Genomic DNA, 15,716 nt, shown 5'->3' on the forward strand with positions numbered 1-15,716 from the left:
CCCCCATCCAACTCAGCACTCCCACCCCCATTACCCCCCCCACCCAACTCAGCACTCCCACCCCCATTACCCACCCCACCCAACTCAGCACTCCCACCCCCATTACCCTCCCCCCCGCCCAACTCAGCACTCCCACCCCCATTACCCCCCACCCAACTCAGCACTCCCACCCCCATTACCCCCCCCCACCCAACTCAGCACTCCCACCCCCATTACCCCCCCCCACCCAACTCAGCACTCCCACCCCCATTACCCCCCCACCCAACTCAGCACTCCCACCCCCATTACCTCCCCCTCCATCCAACTCAGCACTCCCACCCCCATTACCCCCCCACCCAACTCAGCACTCCCACCCCCATTACCCACCCCACCCAACTCAGCACTCCCACCCCCATTACCCACCCCCCATCCAACTCAGCACCTCCACACCACACCCCCACTACCTCCCACCCTTCTTCCTGGCCAGTCCAAGTGCCAAGGGAAGTTTGCTGTTAGCAACACGTTGAGACCTACCAATTAAAATCAGGCGGCAAGAATCCCACAGGAATCAAAATGCAAAATCCCCCTACTGCACCCCCTGCCCCTCCCCCACCCAACCCCCCTTCCCTGCCCCTCCCCCACACACCCCCTCCTGCCCTGCCCCTCCTCACCCCCTCCCACCCCCTCCCATACTTGACACCCAGTTTGAATCACTGGACAGCACCAGGGCCAAGGAGCCTTAGCTGATTCCCTGTTGACCAAGCCAAGGGTTGCCTGAGGCCAGTTTACCGCACCCTCCTACCCACATTGCACCTTCCTCCTTAATCTGGCTTAATTCCACACTCTGGTTAAACTCATCAAACTGCCAGAGAATTCCAGCGACAGGTCATTAGATTGATTCTGCGAGGAGCCCCAATCTTAATCCAAGTGGATTTTCAACCCAGGGGAGAGATTTGAAAAACATGAGTAGGAAGGGACAGGAAAATGGGAATCTGTTGCTGAGATAAATTCGCCTCTTAACACAGAAAAAACTGCAAATACCAGAAAGATATAAAAAAAAACTTCAGTCTTTGACCTGTGTCACAATAAAATGATATATATATTCCCACTGAACACACATAAATTCTTATAAATCCCTCTCACCCCACAACGCATGCGCTGAAGGAACAACCATCATCATTTAACACAATGTATTTAGCTTAAAGTTACAGTACACCTTTATACGTGCTTGTCATAATGGTTTGAGAACTCATAAAATAAACCCCTACACAAAAGGGGTGATCGATACACTCACATTAAACACAGGATGGTACAGACCGCACTAAGCATTTCCCCATCAGGAAGCCGGCTTTCAAACTTGATGCTTGCTGCAGAGTTAATCCTACTTTCCTGTAACGAGTTTCACCTCGAGACAGACACTAGCCCCCGTATAATAAATACTTCAAGTTCGCAGTTTCTTTCCTTTTGAGTTTAGAAGAGAGAAATAAGTAAAGTTCTGTTCCTGCTCACATCTGGCTTGTTGGGTGTTGTTAGGTTTTCTGAGGGAAGCCCGGACGAGACTTGGACTGTGGGTCAGGAAGGAGCTCCGAGGTCACACTGCAGACAGGTCCATTCGATTACCAAACTCTGTGCTCTTTTCCCAGGTGTTTAGCTTTGTGGGGGTGGTGATGGCTCGATTTCCATTCATCTGCAGGGTTGGGCGGAAAGGAACATCATTTCTGAGCAGCGGGCACAAGGTGTTTTCTCTTTCACCTGTTATCCCTCTCTCCGTGACCTCCTCCAGCCCTCTGGGAACTCGGTGTTCCTCTAAGTCTGGCCTCCTCCACACCCACTTTCTCAGTTCATCCAAAAGCTCTGCTCTCTCCACAACTCAATTCACACCAAGGCCCATTCCCCCCAACGCCTCCAGCACTCGCTGACCTACAATAGCTCCTGCTCTGGCAATACCTCGGCTTCAAAATTCTCATGCTTCTATTCAAATCCCTCCCTACCTCTGTAACCTTCTCCGACACTGCTACCCTCTAAAGAGTTCAATGCTCCTCCATTTCTGGACTCTTGTACATCCTCGATTTTAATCATTCCCCCATTGGCGGCCATGGTTTCAGTTGCCTGGACCCTAAGCTCTGTGGTTCACTCCCTAAACCTCTCCCTCCCCCACTTTAAGATTCTCCTTAAAGTCTACCCGTTTGACCAAGCTTTTAGTTACCTGTCCTCATATCTCTTTATGTGGACCAGTGTCAAATTCTGTTTGATAATTGCTCCAGTGAAGCCCCTTCGTTTTACTGCATTCAAGGAGATATATAAATGATAGCTGTTGCTGTCGGAGATTCTACAAGGTTTTCTGTTTCTGTTGCAAATAAATTCACATTTTGTGGTAGGACAATCCAGTGAGAATAGGACTGTTTAAAAGTGAACAAAAGCTTGTCGACAGATAGAAATAGGAAAGTGAGGCAGCCATTCAGTTCTTCAAGGTTGTTTCAGGTTAAATTAACCATTCACCCATTCTGTCAGGTTATAGTTGATCATTAGTTCAAATCTAGCTATCAGCCTTGGTTCCATGTGCCACCAGCCCTTTCTTAGACAAGTACATACATCTCCAGCCATTGTTATTGATGGGAAGACTTGAGAAGTCTTTGCACACTTCCTATTTCTCAATAGCTGCTTTTCTCAAAAGGTTACCATCAAAGAGGAGATCCAACATACAATCGGCTGTGATTCTGGTCACAGGTGCTCAGCTTTGTGTGATGAATCGATTTCCATTCAGAGCCTTCCACAAACTGTGCAACTGGGTTTCTGACAATAGAGATCTCCAGAACAGGACAAAAGTTTTAGTCTACAATGCTGTTGTTATTACCAGCCTTCTAGCTGGCAGTGAGGCTGGGAGAATTTCCACTAGAAGTGGCTCCGCCGGATACTCAAAGTCAAGTGAGAAGACAGGTGAACAGACTCAAGCATCCTCCGTGAAACCAAGGCCTCCAGTATCACAGCCGTGATCATGTGACATCAGCTCTGCTGCTCTGGATACAGATTCCGCATGCCACAAATCAGTTTCCGTGTCAGATCCTCTTTCCACAACTTAAGGATGGCACCCGATTGCAAGGAAGACAGGGAAACCATTATACAGACACTCTGAAGGCCTCACTGAAAAGGGGGAAAAATTGACATTGGTGCCTGTCAGGAACTTGCTATAAAGCATGTCACGTGGTAGTACCTAGTGCTTAAGCCGCAACACAGTCAGAAACCAACTGCATTAACCCTGCTGCAGAGAAGCAACAGAAGTCGAAGGAAAGAGAGAGCAAAACCCCAGCTCGAGAATCCCCCTCTCTTCAGAGCAACTCTTGCTCTCTCTGCCCGATGAGCTATGGCTCCAGGCTTGGCCTGCTGAGTCACCTGAGTACATAGAGACATCATCCTCATTCCAATGAACTGATGACAACGATGACCAGATGCCCTGACATCTTGATTTCCTACCCATTAAAAATCTATCAATCTCAGCCCTGAAACTTCCAGTTGGGCCCCCCCAGCATCCATAACCTGTTGGGGGGAGAGGTTCCAGATTTCCACTCCCCTTTTGTGTGAAGAAGTGGCTCCTGATTTCACTCCCGAATGGCCTGGCTCGAATTTTGAGACGATACCTCCAACTCCCACCTTCCTTAGGATTTTCTCACCAGGGGAAATTAATTTGCCTTATTCGTAGGCGGATAAATGACAAATTATGACATCTAGGTTTCCTGTGCATCGCTTATGCAGAGCCATCACAAGCTCCCTGGTGGCACTAGGCTGCTCAATTTCCACCCTTTCTTGAGAAGATTATAGCTTTCATTGAGTGCAGGGGATTAGAAAGATTAACCTCTGACAATGTGAGATGTGCTGACCTAGCTTTCTATTTCGATGTCAGTAGTCTGAGGGGGTGTGACCAAAAAACTAGGTCGAGAAATAATTTACCTCAACGTTTAACATTCAAGCCATCATTAATACTCTCAGGGCCGAGGTTACTTGCATCAACAGCTGAGAGATATTGGAACCTTTTTAATATTAATTAAGATAATAAACATTTGAAAAATAATGGGAAGGTTGAAGGACGAGGCAGATGAGATAAACCTCCTTGTTAGGGGTCAAAATATAAAATTCTGATGAGCTGGCAGGGTAGAGGCTGAGAAGCTGGTTCCCCTGGCTGGAGATTGTGTCGAGCTCTTGGCGGGCGGGTCATTGTCTCCGAATAAAGGGTCAGCAATTTAGGACAGGGATGAAGAGAAATTTCTTCACTCAAATGGTTGTCAATCTTTTTAATTCTCTTCCCAAGAGACTGTCAATGCTCAGTATTTGAGTATTCTGAGGGCTCAGGTCAATTGATTATTGGTCAGTAAGGGAATTAAGGGATACGGGGATCAGGTGGGGAAGTTGGTTTGTGGTAAAGGTCAGTATTGAATGGTGGAACAGGCTCAAGGGGCCGAATGGTCTACTCCAGCTCCTATTTCTTAGGTTCTTATAAAATGTTGGCTACAGGCCTCAGTGTAAGAATTGTGTCCAATTCCAGACACCGGTTTGAGGGAGGATGTCAGGTGTCCCAGTGCACTGGGACACGAACACTTTTTTTGTTCATTCATGGGATGTGGGCTTTGCTGGCTATCCCAGCATTTATTGCCCATCCCTAATTGCCCCTTGAGAAGGTGGTGGTGAGCTGCCTTCTCAAACCGCTGCAGTCCATGTGGTGTAGGTACACCCACAGTGCTGTTAGGGAGGGAGTTCCAGGATTTTGACCCAGTGACAGTGAAGGAACGGCGATATATTTCCAAGTCAGGATGGTCTTGAGGTTCTTCCAGGCAAGTGGGGAGTATTCCACCACACGCCTGACTTGTGGCCTGTAAATGGTGGACAAGCTTTGGGGAGTCAGGAGGTGAGTTGAGTAACTCACTGGCAAATCCCCAAACCTCTGACCTGCTCTTGTCACCACAGTATTCATATGATTAAAAGCATCAATCCAACCACAGCAGAAAATTTTCAGTCTGTTCCAGTCACCCCAGGTTTAAACACTTCCGACCAGCTCACCTGTTAGGAGTCCAGACCAAGGGATCAGAACCTTAAAATTAACACAGAAAGGGGGAGAGGAATCTGGAACCCTCTCCCCGAGAAAGCTGTAGATGTTGGGGTCAATTTGAGCTTTCAGGGCTGAGATAAGGTTATTGGGAAAGACGGAGCAAAGGTAAGTCAATGGAATCGAGTTACAGGTCAGTCATGTGAACCTAAGTGAATTGAGGGACAACACCTCATCTTCCCATCAGGTACTTTGTGCCTCCCAGATTCAACACTGACTTCAACCGTTTCAGATCAAAACCACTGCCCCCAGTTTATTGGACAGTGGGTGTTGGTGGTGATTCTGCTATTGCCATTTACACCTCCTCTAGACCCATCTTTCGTTTCTTTACTTGTCCCATTACCACCTCCTTTTGCCTTGCACCAAGATCCCTTCTGTTATTTAATCTCCCCTTCCCTCCACCCTACCTGAGACCTTCCCTTTTGTTTTTTTGTCCCTCTTTCCCTGCACCTGTGCTCGTTTAAAGCCTCTTACATCTCAAACTTTTCCCGGTTCTGACAAAAGGTCATTGACCGGAAACGTTCAGCGGGATTTTTCGCACCCGCCCGCTGCCGCCATCTTCTGCTCCCACCGCAAGCCAATGGGCTTCTGGCTGGGGGGGAGGGGGGGGGAGCCCACCTCACCCACGGCGGGTCCCACCCGCAACAGGGCCAGAAAATCCCGGCCATTAACTCTGCTTTTTTCTCCACAGACGTTGCCTGACTTTGCTGAGTCATTCCAGCATGTTCTGTTTTTAATTTTATAATCGAATGGTGCAGCGGGTTCAAGGAGCAGAACGGCCTCCTAATGTTCCTATGCACAGAGTAAAGTACCATCGCTGTGAGAAGCTATGTTCCTTCCTTCTAGGAGATCAGTGACAGACACAAGGAGCCAGTCATTCGACGAGCATATGGCCTTGCAAGATGCACTCATCTCCAAGTCAGGAAATCCTTGCCAAAATCTTCCAGCTCTTAACTGAGTCACTGCAGAGTAGAAAGCCAAGCAGACAGCTGTTTCGCAAATGTTGGCAAACACAGTCTAGTTAAATTGACTCTTAGAGAATTTTTGTGTAGCCAGGTGGAACAATGCAGAACACAAGAAGCTTAAAGGTATAGGGACGTGGGGCAAGTCAGGAAAGAATACTGATGAAAATCATTTTTAAGATGTGCTTTGTGTTCTTAAAGCACAACTGAATGGGGCTGAGTTCATTGGTCTTTATTAAACAGTTTTACAATGATTGTTCTGTGTTTCTTCCACCTTCTCTAGACCAATGCAAGATAACCCAATCCCTTTTTCATTTTAATTCCAAAACTGAGTCACAGTATCTTTACAGAGCAGAAGGAGGCCATTCAGCCCATCAAGTCTGCACTGGCTCTCGGAAAGAGCATTCTACTTAGTCCCACTCCCCTGCCTTATCCCCGTAACTTTGCACATTCTCTCTTTTCAGGTAGCCATCCAATTCCCTTTTGAATACCTCGATCGAACCTGCCTCCACCACCCTCTCAGGAAGTTTGTTCCAGGCTCCAACCGCCCTCTGGGTGAAAAAATTTTTCCTCACATCACTTTTACTCCTTTTGCCAATTATTTTGAATCTGTGCCCTCTAGTTCTTGATGCTCTCTTGAATGGGAACAGTTTGTCGCTATTTACCCTGTCCATACCCCTCAGGATCTTGAATACCTCTATCAAGTCTCCTCTCAGCCTTCTTTTCTCCAAGGAAAACAGTCCCAACTTCTCCAGTCTATCCTCACGGCTACAGTTCTTCATCCCGGGAATAATTCTTGTGAATCTCCTCTGTACTCTCTCCTCTGCCTTCACACCTTTCCTCAACTGATGGGGCTTCTGCAGTCTTGAAGTAGCGTTATGTGTTGGCAATAAAGACAAGACAAGACGAGTGGATTGTACTTACAATGTCTGAATTAAAAGGTTTCACATTGATGTTACGCATGGAGCTACTGTTGAGGGACCAGACCTTAGTTTTGTGTTTCAGAGCAGCTCTGACCTAAAAAGATTTTAAAAAGAAACAAGACATTAGCACAGGTCGAATGGACGACACAAATAAGACTATTAATCTTCTGCTAGGCCAGTAATATTCCACTAAATTGCAAAATGCTCGAAATCGCTTGCAGAAATCCTCCGTCATTACCTTCCGTGCACATTCCAACATCAACAAAATTCTTGTTTTCCCCAGACTCCATTTCAAAGAAGTGTACAAGACAATTTGAATCTCAGCACAATTGTACTCTGCCATTTTAATGATGCTCGGTTTTTGAAATACTGCCTCCCGGAAGTTGTCTCCTTAACACTGAGCGAGAACTTTGAGAGTGAGATCTAAATCTTAAACCAGAACTTCTTTGGGTGGATTTAGGCAGGGTGTCTGATTCCCGGCTAATCCACTTCCAGGTCTTTGAACATAACGACAGCGGCTTAGAGTCTCTCTCAGCAAGATGAACCGAGTTCAGTCTAATTCCCTTGGATATTAGTCAGTGAACTCCAAATCGAGCTCCAACTGACCCTAGGAACTATCAAAGCTCATCTGCTAGCGGTCATTTCAAATGAGTTTCTTCAACTCAAGGTTAACATCTGGCAAATGCCTCACTAACCATTTTGCACACGGTTACAATTTTCTCCTCATCACTTGCAAGTTTGAAATGTCGGCCTTGATTTAAAGGTCTCTCTCTCTCTCTCTCACTTCTCAGTCAAAAGGCTGTAGGTTCAACTTCCACTCCGGGGACGTGAGCGCAAAATCTAGGCTGACGCTCACAGTGCAGTACTCAGGGAATGCTGCACAGTTGGGAGCATTGTCTTTCAGATGAGACATTAAACCAATGTCCCATCTGCTCTCTCAGGTGGATGTAAAATATCCCATTGCATTGCCGAAAGCTAAGCCTCCAATGATAATTAACCCGTTAAGCATCAAATGTTTCCTGCAGGCTGGTTTCAGGGTTGCCAGCTCTGGTTGGCTGCATTCTCAGAGCTTTCATCATGTGACGTCCAATTGCTCCACCTCCCCCACCCCCCACCCCCCCACACAGCTCCACTATTGGTCAGCCAACACAGCCATCCATCCCACAGCCAATCAGAAAAGAAAAGGACCCTTCTTTACCTGTTTGGGTGATTCATGACTGTTGATCACATCCTTTCCTCGAATTATTTTTATTAATAAACAGAAACATTGAAAGAAAATTTAAAAAAAACAATTTTTTCAACTACTCCAATGATTTTCTCCTGGGTTTTGCTCACAGATTAATCTCCAATTCCTGGAGAGTCCAGGCCAATCCTGGAGGGTTGGCAACCCCCTGATTTTTCTTATATTTCATCCCGGCCTGCAGTACAAGCCAGTTTTTCTCGCCTGACATATTTACAGTCGTGCGAGCAGAAAAAAAAACACAACAAATCAATGAAACAAAACACTTTTATCTGCATCAAATGCCCTCGCATAAAAGATCATACCTTCTAATCTCAGGATCTCTTGCCGTGACCTCCTACTACCTAAGGGCCCTTTGATGTCCTTGATGCCAAGGCCCCACATTGAGTCAGTAACGAGTCACTCTGCAATTGAACTGCTTTAGAGAAGTCCAGAGTCCCGTTTCCTTGCGTCGGACTCCATCCTCTTCCTGGCAGTTGCCTGAGGTTGAATTGCACTGTGCACAGCCTCAATTACATATCTGACTGCAGGATAAGCTTTCAGCTGCATATCCATGCCATCGCTAAGGCTGACTATTTCCACCTCCATAACAGCCGCCCAACTCCATCCCTGGGCCGGATATTTGCTACCGAGGCAAGTAGCTTGAGTGGGGAAATTTCCCGACTTGGCAGACCCAGGTCTGTTTAAATAGAGTCAATTTTCACGCCAGGGAGCGGGAGGAGGGATAGAGCTGGGCTCACTGACCCCGGAAGCAGACCCTAGGTGGCCAAATGGGTGGGTGAGTGCCAGGGAGGGCTGGTTAGAAGGCAGTTCTCTGGGACTTTGTCCCAGTTGTTTTAGAAGCTGTTACACCCCCTAGCCCTCACCTGTCACCTACCCCACCGTGCCTCCAGGTGGATATGAAAATAAAACTTCTAACAATCTAATACAGCTCTCACTCATGCACACTTGATAGTGAAAAAACTCCCCTTCATGAAACCCATTCAAGCCTTTCAATCTCAAGTGGCTAATCTCTTATATAAACAAACAAATTTCTATTCCTACAGTAAATCAAACTGTACACTCAGAACCCCCAGGAGATAATTGTAGCTTTTGAAACTCAAGCAAGCATTCATAATGACATTGGGAAATGTCAACAAAGACCTCTATTGAAACTGTACAAACAGATAGTAATGTTTTGTTCTAAGCTACACCAGATGACCTGTCAATCAAAGCAGTCCAGCAAAGGGTTTTTTTTTTAACCCTTACTGACAGCTTCAGCCTGTTTATTTCATGTTTAAAGAGTAGGAGGTTTAAAAAACTATAGATCATGACACTTAAACAGACCTTATCTGCCCTCCAAGGGCATTTGCATCTATCTACTCCATCAATTTGTGACTGTGTATTAAGGCCCTTAGACCAGCCAAAATGGGCCTATTTGAACTCATCACTAATTTCAAACTACCCTGCAGCATTTGGAGTCCCCTCCTGCGTGAGTCACATCTCTCCCTCTTCCCCCTGCCGGAAAAAATCAGATCTGTCGGAAATGGAGTGGGGCTTCCACATTTGGGATCCACTGCCATTTTTAAAGATCCGTAGAGTTGGGCCAACTCCATGAGAATCCAGCCCCCAGCCTCAGTTTATCTACTGCTGAAATCCTCATTCACGCCTTCCTTGCCTTCAGACTCGCCTATTCCAACACACTCCTGGCTGATGTCCCACATTCCAACCTCCATAAACTTGAGCTCATCCAAAATTCTGCTGTCCATGTTCCCAACTCGCACCAAGCCCCCTTCACCTTTTTATTCAAGTACGTCCTGAATACTACAAAACTACAATGGAATCATATTTAATGGAATGTCTAAAATGAATTTAAATCAAAAATGTCTCAAGCAAGTGTCACATTCTCCTCCGATGAACAGAATCAACATCCTCAGAGAAACTGACTCTTACGGTTTTGTAACTGGGATAAGGGAGCTGAGTTTGGTTAATGCAAATATCGGGAGGGGTGGGGTGATGGGTGAGGAGGGGGGCCCCAACTTACAGGCACTGGGGGTCTCCTGAATCATGAACTAAACAAGCCCTGGTGTAAAACCAATCGCCACCTTTTTAGGGCCCCTAGGGGTGGGCCTTGCCAACAACACCCACCATCCAACGTACAGCCTTACAGCCAGAGCCCAGTGTGAACACAACACATGATCGGCGAGTTGATGGCCTAACATGGTTCAGCCTGATTGGGTCCCAATTTAAATCAGTCACATGCCCATTTCAGGTTGCTGTCCTGGACACTTAGCCTCAGGACCCTGCTAAAATGGACAAGGAGGTAAGTGTTTCAGGGTGTTGACACCTCGGGATGTATTTTACAGGGGGGCAGGGGTGAGTATTGCTCAGTAGAAAAGTCGGTGGTAACTCGCCGACTCTAGCGCTAATATGCTGGAGGGCAGTCTTAGCGAGGTGAGACAGGGACTTCCACCCCTCGGAAGGCCTGCCCACAAGAGCTGCCAGCCAATCAGATTAGCCAGCAGTGGAGTAGTCCCAGCAGCGCTGGAACACAGGAGTGGGCACTGCTGGGACTGCAAGGGAGCCCCGAGAAGCCAAACATGGATGCCAAGAGAGGTAAGTCCAGGGCTTTTGGTCAGGGAGGGATTGGGAACCCTAGCGAGCGGGGGAAAATGGGGTGGGGTGTTGGGGTCGAAGGGGCATATCATCTTGGGAGGGGGCGGGGAGCCACAGGGAACCCCCAAAGGAGGTATTTCCCCTTCCTTCCCACCTCTGATCCTGAGTTGGGAAAGCAGTGGGGCTGGCCGCTTTCCTTCTGCCTGCCCCTGCCCACCGTGTTATGGCAGTGGAGGCAGAAAAAGACTCTTAACTGGTCTTTAATTGGCAACTTAAGGGCCTCAATGGGCCTACGGGCTGACGCCTTACTTGCCTGCCACCCTGTAATATGGGGCATGGCTCAGGGGTGGGTGGGAAGGCAATGGACTAATCACCTGTTTTATTTTATGTGCCCCCTCCCCCACCACCCCTGCCGGCTTCATATACACTGGCTGGGGAAGGTGGTGGGGGGGCGGTGTAAAATATCCGCCCTCGATTCTGGTGGGTGGGAGGATCTGAAACCCGAGCCTGCTGCAGGGCAATTGGTGTATGTGAAATAACCCGAGCAGCTCAGTGGCGGAGTTTCTCTCTGCTGTGGTGGTAAGTGCTCAGCCCCTCCCTGCATCGTTTCATTAATTACTAATTAATAAACTGGAGTCCTGGCTCGAATTGTAAACAAGGGAAGAGGCTGGTAACAGATGTTGGGGAGGATATAATCCAATGGAAATCAGTTCTCTGAACAAACAGCCTGTTTTACACAGCGATGCATCGGCCAATTATAATGTTTTGTTTCAGCAGTTATACATTTTCCTTCCCACATAATATAATGCCCTACTTTTAAATTAAACCAGTCTCAAATGATAGCAGAGCACTTCCTCCGTAATAAAACAACTGAACTCAATGGCCTGTGACCAACGTGGATGAGTTTGGCTCATTCTAATGCATTTGATATCAAGTCTGAGGCCAAGTTACAAAGACAATATTCGGATGGAAATCATCACAGCTGAGGGTGAATTTGCAATGTGTGCAGCAAGTTATTTTTAAAGTTACTGCTGGTGTCGGAGAGCCTGCCTTCCAACAGGGCCAGGGTTTGAAAGCGCCAACCTGCTGAGTACTTAGCTGTCAAGATCCCAGTGTGGTTGGATGTTAGATTGTTAATCGAGCTCTGGTTTTACAAACTAACATTAAATTATTGCGGCGAACGGCACCCAAAAAAATACAGCACAGTTACCGAATCAGGCCATTCAGCCCTACCAGGCTAGGTCAGTGTTTACCCCTTCCCCGGGAGTACGCAGTTCCAGTGATCACCCCTGCGCTCGCTGACCCACATTGGCTCCCAGTCAAGCAATGTCTTGGTTTTAAAATTCTCATCCTTGTTTTCAAATCCCTCCCTGGTCTCACCTCTCCCTGGTCTCTGTAATGACTTCTGTCCCCTACAGCCCTCTGAGATCTCTGCGTTTCTCCAATTCCAGCCTCATGAGCATCCTCCAATTCCAACTCTCCACCAGTGGCAGTTGTCCTTCAGCTGCCAATGCTCTGGAATCCCCTCCCCAAACCTCTCCTGTCGGCTGCCTTGGGACATTTTACAACATTAAAGATGTGCTATATAAATGTAATTTGTTTTACTGTTGTTGATTCAATTCCACTAGCTACAAATTCCTGCAAATTGTCCATTGTTAGTCTATAATTAAGCTTTGAGTATGGCTGAAAAAAGACATTTTGTCGAAGTTTTTCGTCTTGCACTCATCAGGACAATCGCAAGAATACCAATGTCAGGGGGAGTTTGTCTGTACCCAACCAGCCTGTGTTTGCAAAACTCAAAACACAGTGTCCAACGTTAGATGTGATTCTGAGATTGGACAACGTTTGTGAAATAATTCCCAATGTGCTAAAAATTACACTGACAAGCAACTTAAGATTGTCAGTTGGGCTCGCAGTGTGACACAGTTACCTGTACTGGGAGCTACATATATTAATACATGGGGCCCTGTTCTTTGCAGACAAAAAGAACATGTACACACATTGCGCCTGTTTCAGCCAAACAAGTGACCGCAATTCGCTGGCTCATTCCTCAGGGCAATGCATTGACCAATAACAGTCAAGCTGCCTGGTTTATGTTTCAAACAATGCTTGGCAGTTAACTGTCTGTCACATTCTCCATGGCAGCACCTCCACCAATCGGAGTCCACTTGCCAACCAATCAGCACTCTCTTCTCACGCAGTATAAAGTTGTTGCTTCCCCTGACAGTGGTATCCTTGCGATTGTCCTGATGAGTACAAGATGAAAAGTTTCAACAAAATGTATTTTCTCAGCAATACTCAAGTCCTGTGCTACCAAACAACGAATTAAGCTTTGGTCCGTGCAGGACCTGGAGTAGTAGATGATAGTTTTTATGTGTAGTTTGTGAGAGTATCTTGCTGAGAGCTTTGACCCATTGGCCACAACAACACTCCAATGGAGACAAGTCATTTCCTGCAATCACTCACCTCTGAATTCAGGAAGCAATGGAAGAGAAAGATGAAAAACCCCTAAACAGGAGAGGAAAAAAAACCAGTTAATCAGAAGTGTTGAGTTACCAACAAAAAAGATACACTGAAATGCTTAAGACAAGGAGGAGAGACAATTGTCAAGCTGCCTGAAATATGGACGGTTGGTGATAGAAAATTGGGGAGGCAGCTGTTTACATATGCAAATTGTGGTCCTAACTATGCTTCACTTATTTGTATAAGGTGGCGAGCAATCTTTAATGGGCACACCGCTGTAGCACCCTGGTGGCAGATGCCCTCTTTGGCAAGACTGGACAACATATCAGATTCACGCTGATGGGGCATCGCAGGCTTGGAGCACTGGGTCTGGTGGAGCACTGGGTCTGGTGGAGCACTGGGTCTGGTGGAGCACTGGGTCTGGTGGAGCACTGGGTCTGGTGGAGCACTGGGCCTGGTGGAGCACTGGGTCTAGTGGAGCACTGGGCCTGGTGGAGCACTGGGTCTGGTGGAGCACTGGGTCTGGTGGAGCACTGGGTCTGGTGGAGCACTGGGTCTGGTGGAGCACTGGGCCTGGTGGAGCACTGGGTCTGGTGGAGCACTGGGCCTGGTGGAGCATTGGGTCTGGTGGAGCACTGGGCCTGGTGGAGCACTGGGTCTGGTGGAGCACTGGGTCTGGTGGAGCACTGGGCCTGGTGGAGCACTGGGTCTGGTGGAGCACTGGGCCTGGTGGAGCATTGGGTCTGGTGGAGCACTGGGCCTGGTGGAGCACTGGGTCTGGTGGAGCACTGGGTCTGGTGGAGCACTGGGCCTGGTGGAGCACTGGGTCTGGTGGAGCACTGGGCCTGGTGGAGCACTGGGTCTGGTGGAGCACTGGGCCTGGTGGAGCACTGGGTCTGGTGGAGCACTGGGTCTGGTGGAGCACTGGGTCTGGTGGAGCACTGGGTCTGGTGGAGCACTGGGCCTGGTGGAGCACTGGGTCTGGTGGAGCACTGGGCCTGGTGGAGCATTGGGTCTGGTGGAGCACTGGGCCTGGTGGAGCACTGGGTCTGGTGGAGCACTGGGTCTGGTGGAGCACTGTAATACCCTCCTGCAAGAGTCTCTGTCATTGTGCTGGTGTGCTACACTCTCCTTAACATGGCCCTCCAGAGAGGTAAGCACCTTGAGGATGCGGAGGTCCCAGATGAGGACAGCTTATTGGGGGAAGATCAGGAGGCAAGAGAGGAGGAGGAATTGGAGACAGAGGGAGATGACGCTGAACCAGGAGCTGCCTCTCCTACATGACCCCCTGCCATCACCCACTGGATTAATAGCCCAATGACATAACCAGTAGGCCACTGCCTTCTGTGTGACCCTGCTACATTATGAGGTGGCCTCCTGCCACCATCTAGTATGATATCCCTCCTCTCCCTCGTGGATGTCTGACCTCTCTTTCCTGTGACATCTCGCTTCCCTGTAGTACAGTGGATGGCGTTGTCACAAACTCTTTCCTCAGAACATCCAGCAACCTCGGTTGCCGTGGATGTCTAAATGAGTCCAACACTTACCTGACCTGCCTCCGTTCCTGCCCTTACTGGCTCAATTTGGGCAGGAAACCCATCGATATAGCAATTAAAGGCTCATCCCACGAAAACCTGAATTTTTGTCAGTTTCTCTCCAGAGTGGGGTTTCTGACAAAGAAATGGACCCAACTTCTGATTTCCGCCCTCTGTGGCGAAAGTCTGGCTCCTTAGGATCCATGGGGAATTTTGAAGCAGAGACTGACAGATTTTTGTTGGGTAAGGGTATTAAAGATGACAGAACCTGGACGGGTAGACGGAGTTAAGGTACAGATCAGTCATGGTCCAACTGAATGGCAGATCAGGCTTGAGGGGCCGAATGACCTCCTCCTGTTTCTATATTCCTAACTCCTACTGAGAGGCAAGTGATTGTGTAAAGTTCAAAATTCAAGATGAAATAGTTAGAGGGAGGAAAAGACATTATTTCACCCAGGATGTCTTGTTAACTATATTTAACCTTTTAATCCACTTCAGGCTAACAGCTCTCACTGCACTTACCTGTAATGAGTTGAATACTGCGAAGATATACTGAAACATTATGGCATAGTTATTGACAGCCAGCACTCCACATGCCCACGATATTCCCAAGATCGGGAGCAGGACCGCCACTGCTTTGGCTGTCAGCCTGGAAAGAAAAGCAAAACCGTTTACAAACCAAACATCCAACCAAATTTCACCCCAATGAGGGAGTGCTGCACTGTCAGAGGGTCAGTACTGAGGGAGTGCTGCACTGTCGGAGGGTCAGTACTGAGGGAGTGCTGCACTGTCGGAGGGTCAGTACTGAGGGAGCGCTGCACTGTCGGAGGGTCAGTACTGAGGGAGAGCTGCACTGTCGGAGGGTCAGTACTGAGGGAGTGCTGCACTGTCGGAGGGTCAGTATTGAGGGAGTGCTGCATTGTC

At 48.0% G+C, this 15,716-nt stretch overlaps 1 protein-coding gene across 4 annotated transcripts in view; it reads right to left on the reverse strand.

Annotated features, from left to right (window-relative positions):
• Positions 1-887: 887 nt before the first annotated feature.
• The window catches only part of adgrd1 (adhesion G protein-coupled receptor D1), a 238,426-nt gene continuing 223,597 nt past the window's right edge, over positions 888-15,716 (reverse strand). For all 4 annotated transcript variants that reach the window (XM_078554566.1, XM_078554565.1, XM_078554563.1 and 1 more), the window contains 4 exons: positions 15,315-15,441; positions 13,261-13,302; positions 6,961-7,053; positions 888-1,666 (listed from right to left, as the gene is read on the reverse strand). In XM_078554566.1, the coding sequence (XP_078410692.1) occupies positions 1,571-1,666; positions 6,961-7,053; positions 13,261-13,302; positions 15,315-15,441 (358 nt within the window). In that variant the 3' untranslated portion in view covers positions 888-1,570. The remainder of the gene's footprint in view (positions 1,667-6,960; positions 7,054-13,260; positions 13,303-15,314; positions 15,442-15,716) is intronic.

Source organism: Cetorhinus maximus, chromosome 12, assembly GCF_964194155.1.
Source record: "Cetorhinus maximus chromosome 12, sCetMax3.hap1.1, whole genome shotgun sequence".
Classification (NCBI taxonomy): domain Eukaryota; kingdom Metazoa; phylum Chordata; class Chondrichthyes; order Lamniformes; family Cetorhinidae; genus Cetorhinus; species Cetorhinus maximus.